At 37.5% G+C, this 20,631-nt stretch overlaps 1 protein-coding gene across 6 annotated transcripts; it reads right to left on the reverse strand.

Moving 5' to 3' along the window:
* Positions 1-1,561: 1,561 nt before the first annotated feature.
* Positions 1,562-19,103, reverse strand: Atp23 (ATP23 metallopeptidase and ATP synthase assembly factor homolog). 6 transcript variants are annotated; one of them, XR_005731789.2, is made up of 7 exons: positions 15,437-16,485; positions 12,455-12,500; positions 11,258-11,339; positions 6,858-6,995; positions 5,051-5,134; positions 4,693-4,831; positions 2,050-2,246 (listed from the first exon to the last, which is right to left on the reverse strand). XR_005731789.2 is itself a non-coding variant. In XM_078053232.1 (7 exons), coding segments are annotated over exons 1-7 (585 nt in total). In that variant the 5' UTR covers positions 15,624-16,487; the 3' UTR covers positions 2,050-2,245. The 6 variants fall into 6 exon arrangements, 5 of the variants coding, with proteins under 5 accessions (XP_021589216.1, XP_040136335.1, XP_005335765.1 ...); XM_078053232.1 differs by lacking the exon at positions 4,693-4,831 and adding an exon at positions 3,438-3,484 and having other exon boundaries at positions 15,437-16,487; XM_021733541.3 differs by lacking the exons at positions 4,693-4,831; positions 15,437-16,485 and adding an exon at positions 19,044-19,103 and having other exon boundaries at positions 1,562-2,246.
* Positions 19,104-20,631: the final 1,528 nt, after the last annotated feature.

A 20,631-nucleotide genomic window follows, 5' to 3' on the forward strand; every position in this document is an offset into this window, starting at 1 on the left:
ATGTATATTTTTGCTTTGGGGTTGAGCATGTTGGGTGGGGCAGGGGCCAGCACACAAGTTAGATCTGATGAATTTGTTGTGTTGCTCAAGTCCTCTACTTCCTTACTTATTTTCTGTCTGGCTGTTCATTATTGAACTTTCCAACTATTCTCATTGAATTATTTACTCTCAATTCTGTCAATTTTTGCTGCACATATTTTGATAGCCTGTCATTAGGTGCATAAACATTAATAATCATTTTATCTCGTTGTATTGAACCTTTCACTAATTTACAATATCCCTCTTGGTCTTTTTTAAATTTACTTTTAAATTTACTTTTTTAAATTTACTTTTATTTTTGGCACTGGGAATTAAACACAGTACTTCTTTTTATTTTGAGTCTCACTAGTTACCAACACTGGCCTGAAACTTGTGATCCTCCTATCTCAGCTTCCCAAATCACTGGGTTTACAGTTCACATCTAGCTTTTTGTTTTTTAAGTCTGCTTTATCTGATATTGCTATAGCCACCCCTGCTCTCTTATGTTTACTACTTTCATGGAATATCCTTTTTCATCCTTTCACTTTCAACCAACATGTGTCTTTGGATCTAAAATGAGTCCCTTATAGACAGCATATAGTTGGATCATTTTTTTTCTCCTTCTACAAATCTGTTTTGATGGAAGAGTTTAATCCATTTACATTAAAAGTAGCTGATAAGGAGAGGCTTCTGTCACTTTCCTCTTTTCTATATGCTGCATCACATTTTTATGTCTCAATTCCTACATTACTTCTTTTGTGTTTGATTTTTTTAAGTGAAATGTTTGAACTCCCTTTACATTTCCTTTTTTGCATGTATTTAGCTATTTTTGTGGTTACCATGGAGATTACATTAGCATCCTGAAATTATAACACTCTGATTTGAATTTACACTACATTCACTTCAGTAACAACAACAAAACACTGCTCCTTTTGTTAGAGTAGGTACATAGAAAGACATGAGTAGGAGGATGAAGGACTCACTCCCTCTTGAGTGACAAACTATCACTCCATCTTGGGTGACAGAAAACTCCACCCATAGCTACCTCCTTCAGATACTACCTTCTTCAAACTAAAGAAACCTCATGTTTCAGCTTAAGGAACCTTCCATCTTTGGAACACGCTCAGAACACTGATGCACTATTAAAATTTGTATCTAAACAGATTTTAAATTCTAAAAAAAAAAAAAATTGAATCCTGCTTTCACTCTCTTCAAGCCACATCTACACATAAGCATCACCATCTTTTCAGTCTACACATAATCTAAGTGAAATCTAAGTGATATTTGCCAGGAGCAGGTGAAATATGCATGTGATGCCTTTGGTAAGGGTTTTAGATAAGCTGACAGTGTCTTCTGAATCCAAAATTCAGACACAGGGCCTGACAAGATTTGAAAAGGATCATATGAAAACTAGACTACATTATAAATTTAATGCATTACCTTACTGAAAAATATTTAATCAAGACTGTCCTCCGAAAATTAAGCCACATGGTAGCTCACATGCATACTGAAAGAGTGGAGAGAAAATGGCGTGACCATTGAATGAGTTATTCTCAACTTTAATTCTTTACATGTTTTAATTATGACAATATTTTTTAAAATGTCCTACAATGAGATCAGTTCATTTTTCTTTACATTTAATGTAAATATCAACTTTGATCCCCTGTCAACATCAGACAAGGACATACTTCATAGGTTTCATAATCAGATTTTAAAATAATCTCATGTAATAAAAATAAATCAAAATAATAAATAAAATATTAAAAAATACAAGTATACAGTAGAAAATACAAAATGTAATTTATTCATCCTAATTAGCAAATGATTAACTCCAAAGACATAATTTTAACCTTGTGGCTTAAAACAATTTCATTTTTTGCCTGTTACTCTTTCTGATCATATATTAAAGTATCTTCTGCATTTCATCTGTATTTAATTGATCATTTATATTTTGTACATTTGTTTTCTTGAGAACCATATTTTTTTCTTCATGCTGATTGAAGCTCTGTAATATAAAATGTCATTCATATATTTGAGTAATATCGATCCCGGTTTTGAAAGTCTCTATGAGCATATCTTGCATATTTCTCATTATGTGGGATCCTTCCAAAAGGTTCATGGTCATTGAAGCAAGATTCAAAAACTTCATCAACAGCCTTCTCAGCTACTTCTTTGCTGATATTCCTAACAGCCAGGATAGAAAGAATTGCTCTGTCTCGCACACAAGTCTAAGGAAAAAGAAAAGTATGTGGCCTTCATTTTATGTGAAATTTAATCATGAAATATCAATTTATATAATGTCTGAACCACAATTAAAATTAATTTACTCTCATATTACTTTATTAATTTGTCATTCAAAAGAAGAAAACACAGAAATGTAATTCAAATTATGGAAAATGTTTAGCCAGACTTAAAATCTTCTAGGCATAAGACAGACCTCAATGTTCTCATGTTTTCCAATAATATAAGCAGATGTCATTCTCTGAAGTTTTAGGCAACGTGTGCTAAATGGTAATTCCCAATTTTCAAAATCACACACATAAAAAAAAATGTCTACAAGCAAGGTCCTAATTGATTTCCATAAAATTTAATTACATTTAAAATATACTTCACATCTTCACCTCTCTTCCTTCTCAGCTGACCAATGCTAGCTAACTTTTCCTTCAAGAAGGGCACTCTCTTCCCTGGCAGCAATAGAAAATCACACACATATACATCCAAACTTGGAAAGTGCCTTAATTTTTAGACAGAAACAAAAATTAAACAAAACTTTTTTTCCCTGTCTGTTCTTTGCATAAGTATTAAAGTTCTAGTCCCAAGAAAATAATTTACCTAATGTTACACAGTAAGTGACTGGAATTTTTCAACCTTCTAACTTAAATATTTTAAGAAATATAAGAGCCTGCTGTTCTAGTTCTTGGAGAGCTTTTAATTCACCTTTTTCTACTCTAGTCCAAAACTAAAAGAATAGCTTTTGATCATTTCCTAAAAAAATAATCAAAACATGATTTGATGGCTGTGCATCATGACAATTACCAATTTTCTCTGTGTTTTCCCAGTTCTAATTTAACTTGGTCTACATGCTTAAACTGGAATTAGCACTGGAATATAAACCAGTGCTTCTCAACCCAAGTTACACCAAACACTGATTTGTTTGTTTGTTTTTGTTGTTGATGATGTTTTGGTGGTACTGGGGATTGAACTGAGAGACACTTTACTACTGAACTACATCCCCAGCCCTTTTTATTTTTTTATACTGAGACAGTGTCTCACTAAGTTGCCCAGGCTGGCTTCAAACTTGGAATCCTTTTGCCTTAACCTCTCAAGTAGTTAGGATTACAGGCCTGAGCCACTGCATCCAGCAAACGCTGATTTTAAAAATAAATGCCATGCATAAAAGAACAAGAAAACAAACGAACCATATGAAGCCACAACAGCAATTGCCAGAGAGAGGAAATTTCTCTTTCTAGAGGAAAAAAAAAAAAAGAACTAAAAATCTGACTCCTGCCAGACATGGTGGTGCACGCCTATAATCCCAGCAGCTTGGGAGGCTGAGGGAGGAGGATTCAGGAGTTAATGCCAGCCTCAGCAATGGCAAGGTGCTAAGCAACTCAGTGAGACCCTGTCTCTAAATAAAATACAAATACGGCAGGGATGCAGCTCAGTTATCAAGTGCCCCTGAGTTCAATCCCCAGAACCAAAAGAAAAAAAAAAATCTGTCTCCTGAAGCCAAATGGTTGGAAGACACAAATGTAAACCACAATTTAGCTTTACTTCTTTCTACATGTAATAAATTTCTATCAAAATAAAAGTATAAATGTGCAATCTTACAGTCAGTTACAGGACCTACTGTTTCCATTTCTTGGATTCAGAAGCAGAGATTCCATTCTCCCTCAACCAGGGTCTACTACTTCCACTTGTCTCCCAACCTGTTGCTAGTTTTACTTATTTTCTGTTTATTTTCTTTTATTCAATGGTAAAAAGGGGGAGAGACTTCTCTTTCAAAGACCGTGGACCCAGAGCTCATGCTTTAATCACATTATCTTCTTATTAGTTCTAGGATATGCTAATGCACACCCTGCTTCCATTCTGTACATTAATGTACATTAATTTACATTCCTGCTTCCATCTCTCCACTGACAGTGACACAGAGAATTTGCCAGGGAAGTGGGTAAGAGACATGTGGTGCATGACCAGTTAGTAGGTACACTGGGTTGACTTGGCACTGACTGGAAGCCTAATGGTCCAATCAATCCATTCAGAATAACTGCCATCTCCAAGCATCAGGCTTGTCTTCCAGCTCACTGAGTTCACAATTTCTATTAATAATTTGCCATGACTTTCCACCCCTCCACCCCAGAGTTGAGTTGCTCTTTCCTCTGGAAACCAAAGGCCTCTCTGTCATTCCAAGCCTATCCTCTTTATATCTGGTTGAAACTGCTATCCTGATGAGTCTAACTTCACAAATCAGCCCAACAAGCTCTTCTCACAGAAAACCTCTAACCAGCATGGACACAGCCTTGAGAGCTGTGGGCAGAACTTCTCATCTCCATTATCAATCCTTGAGCTCTATACTGCCTTGTCACACGATTTTAAAAATAGACTTTCCCTAGATCCCCTATCATGACATTTCTCCAGGGCCTTGACTTAACTATCAGGGGCACTGATCCTTACCCATGCAGTCTGTTCTGAAGGGAATTACAATTTGTCTCCAGAATACTGTGTTAGCTTCCAAATATAAGTGCAGGACTTTAGAATGAAAGACAGGCTGTGGTTTCCTTCTATTCTTCATCTACCCCCATCCAAAAGTATCCTAGAGGCAAAAGCAAAGCCCTTTTCACTACCAATATCTCCTAGACACATAGTTTGTCTGTAATTGTAAAGCAGAAGTAAATTCCATCTACTCAGTTAAATGGGCTTTTCAATAAGGAGTTCTTTCAAATTTCAAATACTAATGTACTTCATTTTTTCATTCATTATTTCCAATCCTAATCCTAATCTTGAGGGTAGGTGATTTCATGTTAGCTTTTACCTGATGGTGTTGTTTTAATCCAAACCGTAACCTGAATATTTCATTTACAAGTGAACAGTCCCCACTAAGGTTAGCAGCTCGAACCTATCACAAAGAAAAAAGGCAAACAAAAAGAAAATAAATGCTCATGCCCTGTGTTTTTATGATAGCAAACAATTTTTTAAAACTGAGAAAGAATATAAAATTAGCATGTTTTTCTAGGAATAGAGTTAAGTATTTCTTTTAAAGAATTTTCTTCATTAACAACAAAAGCACACATTTGTGACCTATAGTAGACAACATCAAATACACTGAGGTTGGAGAAAAGTTCATTCGCTTACCAAAGGGAATTTTCTAAATTTTACCCCATAGCCTTAAGACAAAACTAATTTTTTTAAACCAAAAGTTAAAAAAAGTTAAAGTTAAAAGTAAAAGTTAAAGTCCATATCTCTACAAGATATAAGCACTTCTAGAAACTACCAAAAGGACTTCAAGAGAGTATTTTGATCTACAAACCAAATTGCAAAGTGAGCTCAAAACTGGACACACTGGTATCTAAGACATATCTTTGATCATAGGACTCCTCCCAGCCCCAGTCCACATGGGGGGAAACTCTCTTAGACTTTCCCTAGATCCCCTATCATGACATTTCTCCAGGACCTTGACTTAACTATGAAAGATTAATACAAAGAATTAAAAACATTCTTTATACAAAGAACCAAGAACATTCAAAAGCAGTCATGCTATGAAAATGACAGACTGCAGTTAGAACATATTTTCTAATTTGCTACATTTCAATAGATTTTTTTTTTTAAAGTCTTGGAACTACCCACATAGGTTCCACACCCTCTGGCAACATTTTTGCTAATTCATTGCAAAGAGAATGGCTTCATTCCCCAAGGAGCTTAACATACTTAACTAGCTAATAGGCATTAAATGCCCAAGATAGAGAGCTATTTAAAAACTCAGGTTTCAATCTACTCTCCAAATAATATGAATTATATATAATTAGATGCAGTGGGGTCACTTATTAATTTCATGGGAAAGAAAAATAATCTAAGTTGTAAAGTGTAAGCTTGAGATTGATACGATTTTTTTTTAAATTTTTCATTACAATGCCCTCTTCAATTAATAAAATAGTAGTATGGAATACACATCTCTCTAGGAACATATGTGTGTATACATGTGAAAGGAATCCAAAGTGCTTATGAATAAATATATTTTATGTTATATATTTGAAACTAAATGTTTTATTCTAGGTCAAGCAAGGACTTTACCTATGGAAGACGTGTTAACACGGCAAACTAATTAAGAACCCTGGTTGAAACCCTGCCTCTGCCACTTCCTAACTACGAATCTAAACAAATGCTTTATTTCCACTTATGTAAAGCAAGGATAATAAGAATATCTTCCTTGATAGGTTGTTGCGAAGATTAAATAAGAATCCATTCAAACAGAATAGTGTTTGGCATGTAGCCCTCAGTAAATGTTAAATATTATATTATTTAATGTTATATAACTTATTCCATAGGAAAAAATGGTTTATTGTTATAATTAAAGTCAGTCATCATTATTATTGGGCCTTAAGTTATATTTAATACCCACTTTAAAATATACTTAAAATTTCTCTAGTTGTACCTCAAAAATTATATTTATTAGTTAAATATAGATTATATGTATATTCTATATATAAATATAGAAATTCAAGACTAAAGTAGAACTGTGACAATAAGAAAAGCAGTAAGTTTAAGCAAATTATACTGAATAAAATGTAAAGCACAGAGTATTCTAGGGAAAAAATGTAAGTGTCTTCTACAGTGAAACTCACCTCTGAGCAGGCCAAATGCCTGACATTAGTGAACCAGTGGACATGAGCACGACAATGATCAAATGCGTGAATGAGCTCGTGGGTGACCACTCTGCTCATGTGGGCCTGGTTACGGATGTTATTCTGGCACAAAACAATCTAGAAGACACCAAAATAAAAGAAGTTCACGTATTTCTAAAATCTACTTTCGTTCCACAGATTCTACCTTACCTCCCACATGATCCTGTGAACTCACCTGCTTGGAATGCCTCTGGCTACTCTTCTTCACCAACCCCACACCTGCTCCTTGTCAAGTCCCAGTCCTCAACGTGCATGCTCTATTAGCCTTCCCTATAACTATTTTCTCCCTTCTCCTTTCTCGGGATCACAATGGCACTTGGGTCAAGGACATTTATTCCCATAAGAGTCCTCACTGAGCTATCTTGTATTTCATAGCCCTGTGGTTACGACTAGACTTTGGAATGAAAGAGACAGATTCAAATTCCAACTCCAGTCCTTGGTAACTTGGTAAACTGGGGCAAATTTACTCAACTATAAAAAGGAGATCATTTACAGTACCTGCCTCATTGAATTGTGAGAATTAAACAAGAATATATCTAAAATAGTTCTTAGCACATTTCTGAACAATAAATGAACACCGTTGTCCTCATTCTATTAGAATAAGAAAAAAATGCCAGGAAAAATTCCCAAAAAGATCTTCACAAATAGCACACTGAGCAGGACTCTGTAAGAATAAGACACAAGAGAGCCAATAATGACACACCATTTATTGTGCACTTCCTAAATACTAGACACTAGTATATGTACCAGAAATTTTATATATTCATTTAAAATTTATTATTTATTTATTAAGATCTAATAGTAGATTCACAGTCTACTAATACACAGAAATTAATAAATACTTACCAAAATATTTAAAAACATGAATGACAGTTGTCATCAAGAAAAACTCAGGTTGTTCTGAGAACATACAGTGAGAAAGAACATTCGGTAATCTAGTCTGTTTAAAGGCACAGAATATTTGAAAACTGAAAGCAGGGCAAAGAGCTGAAGCCCAGAGTCGGCCATGGCAGGCCTGAGATGAGGCTGGTGAGGAAGGCAGAGACCAAAAGACTCCCCTGTCTTATCTTGAGAACAATGGGAAGCCACTGAGGGGGAGAGCTGACATAGACCACTGCTTTTGTTTTATGTTGTTTTTATCCTTTTTACTATACTTGGATGAAGCAGCAGAAGATGACAAAACTGGATGCAGAGAAATTACTTCTAGGCTAATGAAATATTCTAGGCAAGAGTCAGAGAATGGGGTACCTGAGTTAGAATGGTAAGACTAAAAGAGGAATTTAGGAGGCAAACTGGACAAAATTTGGTGATGGGTAGAAGATGAGGAGGGAATAAAAAGTATCCATAAATTTCTGGCTTAAGTAATAAGATGGATGGTAGAACCATTCACTGAAATATGAAAAGCTAAAAGACCAAACAAATGAAATATGCAAAATTTAAAAAATTAGGTTGGGTGGTGACAAAGAATGCAAAAATCATGAATTTGGACTTGGACATGTCAGGTCTAATTTGCCTTTAAGACATCCATGAAAAGGTGTTCAATGGGCACTTAGATACATGAATGTGGAGTTCAAAAGAGATTTTAACCTAGAAAAATTAATGAGATACCCTTGGCAGAATACAAAGTAAGAAAAAGTAAGTACACAAAGGATAAAAGGACTTCAATAGTTAATGACGAGAAGAAGGGTTTCGTAACAAAAGAGTAACCAGAGTGTTATGTCTATGAAACCCTGAGAAGAAAGTATTTGACATGACCAGCTAAAATCCAGTGTATATATATTCCAAGACCCAGAAATTATGCTCTAAGGCTTGTATCTTGGAGAAACTCTTGCAGATGTGCATTAGGACAGAAGGTAAAAATGTTCATAGCAGCATCATTCATAACAACAAAACTGGAAACAATATTAGGACAAACTGTAACACTCACACAGTGGAATACTATAAAAAAGTGACTTAAAACTAACATTGAAACACTAAATACTCACTATGGGCCACGCACCATGATAAGCAACTTTATTAAAGATATCTCATTTAATACTCAAAATCATTCTATAAGATAGATATAATAATTACCCATATTTTACAGAAAATAAAATAAACCAGAGAGGTTTATTTAGTGTGGAAGAATCTCACAATGTTAAACTAAAGAATTGATTTACAGAAGACAATCTACTGTAAGATTTCATAATGCTGGGTGTGGTGGCACATGCCTTAAATCCCAGCAACTCGGAAGGCTGAGGCAAGAGGACCACAAGTTCCTTACCCTGAGTTTTGGAAATCATTATTTTTCTGAGTGTTTTATCATGTACATATACCATCTCAGCAACTTACCCAAAATCTGTTTCAAAAATCAAAGTGCCAGGGGTGTAGCCTTGGTAATAAGAACACCCCTGGTTTCAAACACCAGTAATGGAAAAAAAAAAAAAAAACTACAAAGTATTACATAGAACTCAAAGCATTCTAGATACAAAGCACAAAAGCAGGCATCTAGAACAGTACATTTCTAATCTGTATATGTACATGGTAAAACATTCAGAAAAGTAATGATTTCCAAAACTCAGGGTAAGGAATAAAGGGATGTGGTTAAAGATGAGCACACAGGCTTCTAAAATCCTGGTGATGTCTCACTTTTCAAATCTGGGTTGCAGTTGTACAGCTGTTTCTTTTATTAATGAAAGTGGACATACAGGTTTTTTACTCTTCTATATGAATGAAAAATTTAATTTAAAAAACAAAAAGGGAAGTCGGGTGTGGCAGCCTGTGCCTATAATCCCCAGTGGCTGGGGAGGCTGAGGCCGGAGGGTCGCAAGTTCAAAGCCATCCTCAGCAATTTAGTGAGGTCCTAAGCAACTTAGTGAGACCTGCCTCAAAATTAAAAAATAAAAAGGGCTGGGGATGTTGCTCAGTGGTTAAGTACCCCTGGGTTCAACCCCTGGTACCAAAAAAAAAAAAAAAAAAGTTAACTGTGAAAGTTCAAAAGGTCCACACTATTTAACCCCCAGAGTGAAGCAACAGATGAACTCACCAAGAGCCATTTTGAAACTTGTCAGTATTGTGAATACCAAATTACAAATGAGGAAACCGAGAATAAGAAAAAACTTGCCCAAGAACAATAAAAATAACTTGCCAAAACCCAAAATTCTCACCCTTGAACTATTCTGCCTTTTCCCACGATTACTATACAACAATTACAAATAACCAAAATACATATGAAATTCACCAGCAAAACAGTTAAGAGTAGTTAAAGGAGGATTACAGATACAATTGGAAATAGTTACTTTTATAACACCTTTACCTACAATCATCATATGACATAACCCATTTACCACCTTCAAGACTCTGTCAAACTCTTCAAGGACTTAAAACTAACAATGAAACATTAAATACTCACTATGGGCCAGGCACCATGAAAAGCAACTTTAAGAAAACTTACTTCGGATCAGAAACTTCCATAGGTAGTTATCACTTCTCACCATGTTAAGGTGTAACCCTTTTACTTAGCTCACCATTCTTTCCAATTCTATTTCCCCTTTCTCCCCACGCCCACGTTCCTGCCTTCCACCTAAACTAGACCACATGCCATTGCCCAACATGCCTGCTGATTTCACAGCACACCACTTATGCTCAGGCTACTACAACTCTGAGTCTTTGCCCCTGAAGAAGCTTTATATCCTGTAGCAATCCCTTGGTATTTTTCAGCCAATCACATCACTTTCCATTGTGGTACCAAGTGCTGCAGCCTGGATCTGATGTCCCTCAAGGGCCCACGTGTTGAAGGTTTGATTCTAACCTGATGTACTATTGGAAGGTGATGGAACCTTTAGGATATGGGGCATGGGGGAAAGAAGTTAAGTCTTTGTGACTGGGCACCTGAACAGGATATTGAGACCCTGACCCTTCACTGTCTCTCTTTCTTACTTCCACTCCACCATGAGATGAGCATTTTCCTGTCATGCACTCTTGCCATGATGTACTGCCTTGCCTTGCCATAAATCCAAAGGTATGGGGAGCCAAGCAAGTAAGGACTAAAACTTCTGAAACTGTGAACCAAATAACCCTTTCCTTCTTATAAGATGATCATCTCAGGTATTTATCATAGTGATGGAAAGCTGACTAACACAGCAGGCCTACCTGAAATAGTTGAATCTGCCTAAAATTTTATAATCATCTGTTTGTGTCTTATCTCTTCTGAGAATATAAGCTCCTTAAGAGGAAGGACCATGACTTAAACTTTTTTAAAAACTTACAGAAAATCTATGAAACAGAATATTCAGAATGTAGAAAGTGCTCAGAAAAATATCATAAGAAAGGATTAAAGGAGAGAAAACAAAGATACCAACCTGAGATGTTGAAGCATCAAAACCTCCACTAACATTTCCATTACAATCTTCACAAGAAAAGTGTCTTTCTTTGTTTACAGCACTAAAAGGCAAGAACAGATAAAAGAGAAGTTTATATGTGGGAAATAGCCCTGGACCAGAAGTTTGGAGAAACCTCCAAAATACAGGAAATCCCCTCTGCCACCAACAGATGTGAAACCTTGGGAAAGCAATTTAATACCTACAGAACTCAATTTTCTCACCTGTAAAATAGGGAGATTATCTGCCAAACTGATCCTCATTCAAATTCTATGTGATCCTATAAAGCATTTGGTTGACTGAATTGGATATTGTGATACATGATGTATTTCCTATTTTAATATAAAATATTATAATATAATATAAAATAAAGAAAGTAAACCTTTTCACTTTAAAAAAAAAAGACTATTGGAAATATGCTGAAGTTCCTGCTTTGGTTGGAATGTTAAGTTGAAGTCAGAAGTTACTTCTTCTAATCCCCTCAAAGTTAAACCTATAAAAGACTCCTACATAACACTCTGAACACTCTGTCCTCCATTAAGGACAATGTCTAGGCTGGTGGAATGAAAAGGCCAGAAAGATTACTAACAAGAAAGATTGGGCTGGGTGTGGTGGCACACTCCTGTAATCCCAGCAGCTTGGGAGGCTGAGATAGGAGGATCACTAGTTCAAAGCCAGCCTCAGCAACTCAGCAAGATTCTGTCTCTAAATAACAAATATTTAAAAAGGGTTGGGGATGTGGCTCATAATTGAACATCTCTGGGTTCAATCCTTATAGTACCAAAGAAAGAAAGAAAGATTTGAACGTTGTATTTACTAAATCTCCAAGGTGAATAATAGAGCCAGAGACTGAGTTAGGTCAAAAAACACTGAAAAGCCAGGCTTGCCTTGAGAGAATACGGCAATCACTATCCATGAAAAAGTCTTCATGATCTGAAGTCAGAAATCTGAAGTAGCTCAAAGCTTTTCGGGTTTTTTTATTTTGGCAGTCAGAACAGCACTTTTAAAAGATTTAATTACCCAGGCACAGTGGTACATGTCTATAATCCCAGCTACTTGGGAAGCTGAGGCAAGAGGATCATGAGTTTGAGGACAACCTGGATGACAACTTGGACAACACAGTAAAACCCAGTCTCAAAATTTAAAAAATTTTTTTTAAAGTAAACAAGAATTACTTACCAACCAGAGTGCTTCATGGCATCAAGTAGAAGTTTGACATATGGATCTAAAAAGATATTGGTTCAATTAAGTATGCTAATAGGAAAAGTAGCACCAATTAAATTATCCAAATAGAAATAGATTATCAAAAAGTAATTCACAGGGCTGGGGCTGGGGCTCAGTGGTAGAGCAGTTGCCTCGAATATGTGAAGCACTGGGTTCAATTCTCAGCACCACATAAAAATAAATAAATAAAGTTCTGACAATGATTAAAAAATATTTTTTTAAAAAAAAGTAATTCATAAGTCACAAGGAAATCATACCATCTGAAAATTGGCAAAAAAAAATGAGCATAGAAATGTGAACTTAAATTAACTTCAAAGCAAACTTTTAATTAAATAAAACACTAATACAAACATGAAGGTGGTACCATCAAGCATCTTAAACAGTGTCAAAAGTCATTTGTAGGCCAGGCATGGTGGCGCACACATGTAATCCCAGCGGCTCGGGAGGTGGAGGCAGGAGGATCGCGGGTTCAAAGCTAGCCTCAGTAATTTAGTGAGGCACTAAGTAACTCAGTGAGACCCTGTCTCTAATAAAATACAAACTAGGGCTAGGGATAAGGCTCAGTGGTCAAATGCCCCTGAGTTAATACCTGGTACCAAAAAAAAAAAAAAAAAAAGTCATTTTCTGTTAAATGATCAAACATTTAGAATTACAGTGTATACCAAAAGAGTGGAGGAATCTTGAGCCACATTCATAGAAAGAATCAATTGCATAATTTCCAGATATGAAGAATGACATAGCCTCACTATTTCTGTGCTGACCAGACAGCACTGGTAACACAAAGTCCCATTCCAAGTTCCACACTCCAAATGGGACTCACCAGTTGAAGCTCTCCCATGGGGGAAGGCAACTAAAATAGTGGGGGGCTGTGCTTGCCAAGAAGCACTAAAGGATTTGAGGGTTTGGAAAGAGAAAAAAAGAGTTAATTAGGACCACAAGAGGTTCAAGTATTGAAAGGGTATCATGAGGAGATGATACAGTCAATGTGCTTCAAAAAGTAGCATGAGGACCAAAGTCACATGTGACAGATTTCAACTCATGAGAAAGGATTTTTCCAACAATTAAAGTTGGAAACAACAGACAAGTAGCCTGAGAGTGCCTCCCAAAAAAGGTAACCTGTTCCAGGAGAGATATATAGATATCTGGACAGTGATGGCACAGAGGTTTTCCTGTATGGGAGTGAGAATCCTAAATGATTCCTGAGGGCCTTTTAAGACTTGAGCCTGTAACTACTCCTGGAAAATACAATGAACCCAGATGCCTCTAATATACACTTTGCATGCATGTATCTTGTCTGAGTATAAATGTACAGGAAGTCGGGGGGGGGGGGGGGGGTAAAAAAATGTTTAATGCAAAAATAGGTGAGTAAAAGAAAAGTAGCAAGGTATAGCTTACTGCTTTACTAACTTGGTTCTTCTTAGTGTTAACAGAAATATTACTACTAATAATAAGTATTACTAAATAAGTATATACCAGATGCCAGGCATCATATTTAAGTGATTATTCAAGCAACTAAGGGCTTTCTCTTTGGAAGGCTGAGGTGCACGGAATCATGGTCAGCACCCCAACTTCCTCACATCCTATCCTAAATTGTCCTCCACTATTTGGCTCTTCTGCTGTAAGAAAGCTACCCTTTATTCAGCTCCTGATATGCTGGCATTTTACCTTCTTCAAATCTATTCCTCACAACCCTAAAAGAGGTGTGATTATCTGTTCATCCCTTTTGGTTTTTTTTGTTTTGTTTTGTTTTATTTTGTTACAGATAAGACAGGTTAAGTCACTCTTCCATACAAACTTAAAAGACAGACCAGAATTTGAACTCATATCTAACTTTACTGCCCAGGTTCTTTCTACTATATTCCACTTGTAAATGCCTTAAAGGTAGGGACCTTACTCCTCTTTGTATTTCTTCCCACACATTCTAGGAAACATTCAGTTCACATTTATAAAGTAAGTATAATGTCATTATCATTCCCTTCCTTTCATCCTCCCATCTCCTTTGATTCACTATATGCTACTAATCCAGAGGCTGGAAAATCTTTGGGAAGTCTACTTTCGACTGGCCAGCTGTTTAACAGTAACCTTGCTATAGGACAAGTATGTTTAAAACTTTACTAAACCTATCTTAAGTAGACTTGGAAAGTCTATTTCAATCCAAAGAAGTTAAGAAATCTTCTCTAGTGCAATATCTCTGGGACTGAGAGATATGCCTCAGTGGGTCTCCCTATTTAATCCACAACAGTAGTTCTTAATCTTTTTGAATCAGTGAGCCTCTTTGAGAATGTGATGAAACTATGAACTTTCTCCCCAAAAAACTTCATGTAGGTGTATATACACACAATTTTTCAAGGTTTCTATGCGTGGTAGCCCACCAATGCTTGAAGTTAAGAAACCCTCACAATGAAGAGCAGGTTTGAAAAACTGGTTTTGCACTGCCAACAATAATCTGTGTACCGGGTAAAATGGGAGTTCATAACCCACTTGAATCAAATGTATGAAATATGATATGTCAAGAACTTTGTAATGTTTTGAACAACCAATAAAATTTAAAAAGAATGCCTTAATTAACGGGGCTCTTTTAAACCCCACCTTACCCTGACTATAAAGTCTCCCTGTTATTTCATAACTTATATAAGAAATCACTGAACTTGACCAAAAAGGGCAAACTCCTAGCCCAACTTTTTGTTCATCCCACAAGCAACAGTAGAACCAAACGAGGCCTCAGCACCTCCTCTGATGTGGAAATTAAGGTCTGGGCCCCCGTCTCCGCCCACAAGATGCTAGATCTTCCTAAACTCTGCGCAGAGGTGCCTGAAACCCGCAGCGACTGAGACTGAACTAAAGCTCCCCGGCTGAGAAGGGTCCAGGCCCCCTCCTCGCCCACTCGGTGTCAGACACCACCCCGCAGACCCCCAGCCTCCAGGTTTCTGCTCCTACTTGTTTCCACCGTCTTCAGGAGCATTTGCTGACACTTCTGGTTATGGGTGATGAAGCTGGAAAAGAACCCTTGTTGGGGATTCCCCTGGGCCAGCCGTTCCGGGAAGACTTGGCACGAGACTTGTGGCTGCTGCAGCTGCTCCCCTGCTGCGGGGCCAGGTTGGCGCTGGTCCGGAGCTCCCGCCATGCCGCTGCAGACTTTGCAGCAGCTTCCTCCAGATCCAACTCCGGTGTGATACAGGAAAAGGTAACCTCGCTCCCACCAACCCCACGGTCCGGGCCCCTCCTCCCCTGAGCCAACCAGCAGCTAAGCAGGACGGTGAACGTTGGGCTGCAGGGTCGCTGAGCCCCGATAGGGACGCCAGAGGGGCGTGGCTACAGCCTCTGGGCGGGGCGAGAGGCCCTACGCGCGGCCAGAGGTTCGTGCATGTGGGCGGAGCTGGGACTGACGGCTGCCCTCCCAGGCAGCACTCCGGCTACTCACGATTCGCAGTTGCCCCTGGGTGTAGGTGGCTGGTCCCCAAATGCACCTTTATGAAGTTTTCTGCTGAACTGCTGGATTTCCTGCCTCCTTCCTCTCTTCCTGGCCAACACTGGTCACTAAGTCCCTTTCTGCCGCTGAAGGCCTCTACAATCCTCCCACTCCCTACCTTGCCCAAGGAAAGGCCAGTTGCTATCTCTTGTCCACCTTTTCTGACTCCTGCGGTCCCTTTGATCCACTCTACCAAACCATATTGAAAACAGTACCTTTCAGGAGCGTTTGAAAATCTTGATTTTCAAACATTTGATTCCAAAGAATGATTTGTCACATCAAAAGCCTCAAGATGTGGAACCCAACTCCTTTTTTTCTGGCTCATCTGGACCCATTCGTCTACCCTACTCTCTTGCCACCCCAAATAACTCTGAGATAACAAAACGCTGTTTACTTCTACCTCCAAGCCCGAACTCATCTTGTTACTCCTATTTTTAAGCCTTTTTTTTTTTTTTTTTAGTCCCCATGATTTAAAGCCCAGGTGAAAACATGTCTTAGATATTAATCTAAGTTAATGTCTCCAGATCTCCCAAAGTACAAAGTACTTCATACCTGTTACTGCTTTCATCACAACAAGCCAGGTTTTATCTAATTTGTGTGTTTTTCTTTTCCCGTTAAATTATTCAGCTTAGCTCACTCATTCAACGCCACTACAATGGTGCCTGCAGAATGGAGAGCCTGAGGAAACAACCTGGGTGTGGTAGCACACTTCTGTAATCCTAGGTATTCTGGAGACTGAGGCAGGAGGACTGCAAATAGAGGCCAGCCTGGGCAACTCCATGAGGCCCTGTATCAAAATAAAAGGATGGGGATGTAACTCAGTAGGGGAGCACCCCATGGTAAGCTACCCAGGGGAGAAGAGAGGAGAGGGGAGGAGAAAGGAGGGGAGAGAGAGGAGAGGATCCTTCTAAGGAAACAAAGATGAATAAAACTGGTGAAAGTGAGGAGCAGCTTAAGACTTACACAGGAAATATATCTAAATAATATAGGGTCACAAGACTTTGAGATAAACAGTGCCTTGTGTCATAGTTGCTCAGTAAATATCTAAATTTAGTGGGATGCTAACATTACTCACATTTAAAATATTATAAAAACATGAACACCGCTTATGAAGAGATTTCTGAAGCTATAAGAAAAAAGAAAAAGTAGATACTGTTTATTGAGCTCACCTTGGATACATTATTTCTAATCCTCACTACAACCCTTCAAAAATATGTAATATTATCTCTAATTTGCAGGTAAGAGTACTTCCCTTTGTAAAATAAAATAATTTATCTAGGACCACACAACCACTTTTCAATCCTGTTATAGAACTAAAGCACACACATACAGAAAATTAAATCATTACAATTCAGTGTGATTAACTTGGAATACTGAAGGAAAGAGAATGTAGGGCCTAAAATGGACTATAGCTGTAAACATTTTAAATACTATTTAAAAGATTATTCAGCTACATGAATAAGCAAAATGTGCAAATTAAGAGCCATTAAATTAGCACTTTTCAATACTCACTACTAAAAGTAACAGTAAAAAATCATACCAAAATACCAGTGGTTATATAAGTATTAAAATTTTTATTATATTATTCTGAATTTTCCTCAATTCTATTATAAGCATAAAAATGCTTTTCTACTTAGTGGGGTGTTTTGGTGGTTTTGGTTTCTGTTTGTTTGCTTTGGTAGTGGGGATTCAACCCGGAGGCAATTTACCACTGAGCCATATCCCCAGCCCTTTTTATTTTTTTTAGCAGGGTCTCACTAAGTTGCTTAGGGCCTAAACTGCTGAGGTTGGCCTCCAACTTGTGATCCTCCTGCCTTAGCTTCTGAGTCATTGGGATTACAGGCCTGAGCCACCGTGCCAGACTTGAGTGGGCTTTGGATGCCAAATGTCCAACTTCATCCACATACAGTATAAGGACACACAGGTGGAATGAGAAGGCATTAGGGAAGAAAATACAAATACAAATGAGTTTAAAAGACAAAAATAATTACCACTAAGAAATGAGAGTGTGGGCAGATTTAGCTATAAAACTTTTCATTATTCCATGGTAGCACTTAGTAAGACAAAAAAAAAGGACAGAAATGCTCAAATGTCCAATAAGAAGTATAATGCAAACAAGTGCCTTTTAATAAAATACGCTCATTGAAAGCTTTTCAAGTTACAAACAGTACATACAATGTGATTGCCTTTTCAATTTTTAGTTACTATATGCATAGTAGTGGAAAACTCCATAGTGTTCACAGTGGTTGTCTCTAAGTTCATGAGATTTAAAGGTCTTGTCTTGGGGTTTGGTTTTGTTGTCTTCATTTTCTTATCTGACCGCCCCCCACCTCAGTACTGGGGGATTGAACCTAAGGACTCACTCACTGAGCTATATCCCGGGGCCATTTTTTTAAATTTCAAAATAGGTCTAGCTAAATTACACAGGCTGGCCTCTAGTTCAGCCTCCCGACTAGCTGGGAGTACAGGAGTGCACCACCATGGCGCCAGGTGCTTGCCCTCATTTGTTTAATATTTTAAAAATAGTTATTCAACCAAGAAGAACTTTAGCAAAGTCCTATAAAAATTCTAATTACTGTTGCCAAAAGGAGAATGCTGAACAAATGTGTTTATGGGCTAAAAATTCTTCTATGGAACTCATTAGCAGTGTAAGACACAAAAATATTTATGATGCCGTAAAACTGCTGGAAAAAGCATGGCATTCAGTACAATTCAGTGTTTATTTGGCCCTCATTTTCTAAAGCAAAAATAAATGTTTTTTATAGGAAATTAAGTTGTTCAATTCTATCTCATTAACAAATGAAGTTACATATACTTTTACAGTGTTTACCCTCTTCCAGCTGTTTAACATTTAATGCTGTTTCAACTCATTTTCAATTGACAAAAAGTGCACATATGGTGTTCGACGTATTTTGAAATATATATACACTGTGGAATGGTTAAATCAAACTAATTAAAATATGCACTTTTTAAAATAACTAACACCTAACCCACTTATTGAGTCAACAAAGCTCCAAAAGATTATTACGTTTCCTTATCTTTCCAGTCACTTTCAACGTTAGAAAGAAAACGTACCCCGCCACCCTTCCTGCGAATACGCCACGTCTCCACCTTATAATAACCCCAGCCCTCCAGGAATCGCCCCCGGAAGACCAACAGGCATCTACTTCCGGAAGAAGTCACGCCTCCGACCCCGGAAGTGAGTGAGCGAGAAGGCGTGAGGCATTCTGGGAAAAGTTAAGGAGGCGGGAATGGGGTTGTGGGTGTTACCTGGGCAACCGGAGGCGAATGACAGTTATCTGCGGTTTGGAGCGTTTAGCAGAAAAGGTTGGGATGCTCAAGGTCTTTAGGGATGAGCAAAAGGGCCAAGAGAGCCCTCCTCAAAGAAGATCATCCAATCGGTCGCGTTTCACCGCGAGAGTGCTGGACCTGGGAATCTGGGTCGCGCCCTCTTTTGAGTATTGAGGCGAAATGAAGTGCAGTCCAGTGGCTTCTCCCTGTCCTTTCTCTAGTTTTCCGCTTCCTTTTAGAAAGTGAGTTGAGAATTTCTAAATTACATCATAATGTGTTTTAATGCGAAAGTAAATTATTCTTGTTTTTGTAACTATGGAAATTTTAAAAAAGAAAATAATAATTTTTCAGTAATCCAGCTATCAGAAGTAGCTTAAATTTTTAATGTATTACCTATCAATTTTTGTTCTCTGCCTAAGGTTTGTTTTGGTTTTTTTTTTTACATAGTCAAATTGACTTGGCGAAAACCATTTTGCTTTTTTCATCTATGAATGATATTAATTGTGATGTTAAAAATCTTAGCAACAAGAAGGTATTGAGGCCTTAATGTAAATCTGTTCGCAGTGAGTTTGGATGCAAAATGTGAAGACAAATCTTTCAAGAAGTTTAGCTGTAAAGGAAAAGAAGGTTAGTTGCCAGAGGAGAATGGGAAGTGAAAGAAAGAAATTGGAATTTTTCCAAATAGGAAAGAGACTTACTGATGTGTATTAATACAAGAGGGAAAAAAAATGGTAACCTGGAAGAGATTAGATACTGCCAAAAAAGAGGATAACTGACTAACTCCCTAAAGAAACAAGAGGAGGAGCTGGAGTTGTAGCTCAGCGGTAGAGAGCTTGCCTCATATGTGTGAGGCAATGGGTTTGATTCCCAGCATCACATATAAATAAGCAAATAAAATAAAGGTCCATTAACAACTAAATATATATATACAAGAGGAAATGAGATCCATAGATCAAGTACATAAATTGATTGGAGATAGAACTTGGTAGGAGGATGTCAAAGTGGCATGACTGTTCAGAATTAAAGAACTATTACAAATTGGCAAAAGAGTAACAAAAATATATCAAAATATAGTCTGTGTAGTGGTGTAGTCCCAGCTACTTTGGAGAATGAGAGTCAGGAAGATCACTTAATTCCACAAGTTTGAGACTAACAGGGCACCTGTCAACATAGTAAGACTTTGTCTCAAAAAAGAAACACAAACATGCACACACAAGAGCTGTAGATGCACATATCAAGCTGAATTATTAGTAAATGTAAATGTCACATTAAGTGCCTGTTAAATTGTCAGAGATTAAAAAGAAAATGTGTGTTGGGCAAGGATTCAGTGGAACAGGCATTGCAGGTAGAAACAGAAATTGATACCCCCAGG

Source organism: Ictidomys tridecemlineatus, chromosome 6 (genome assembly GCF_052094955.1).
Source record: "Ictidomys tridecemlineatus isolate mIctTri1 chromosome 6, mIctTri1.hap1, whole genome shotgun sequence".
Lineage (NCBI taxonomy): Eukaryota > Metazoa > Chordata > Mammalia > Rodentia > Sciuridae > Ictidomys > Ictidomys tridecemlineatus.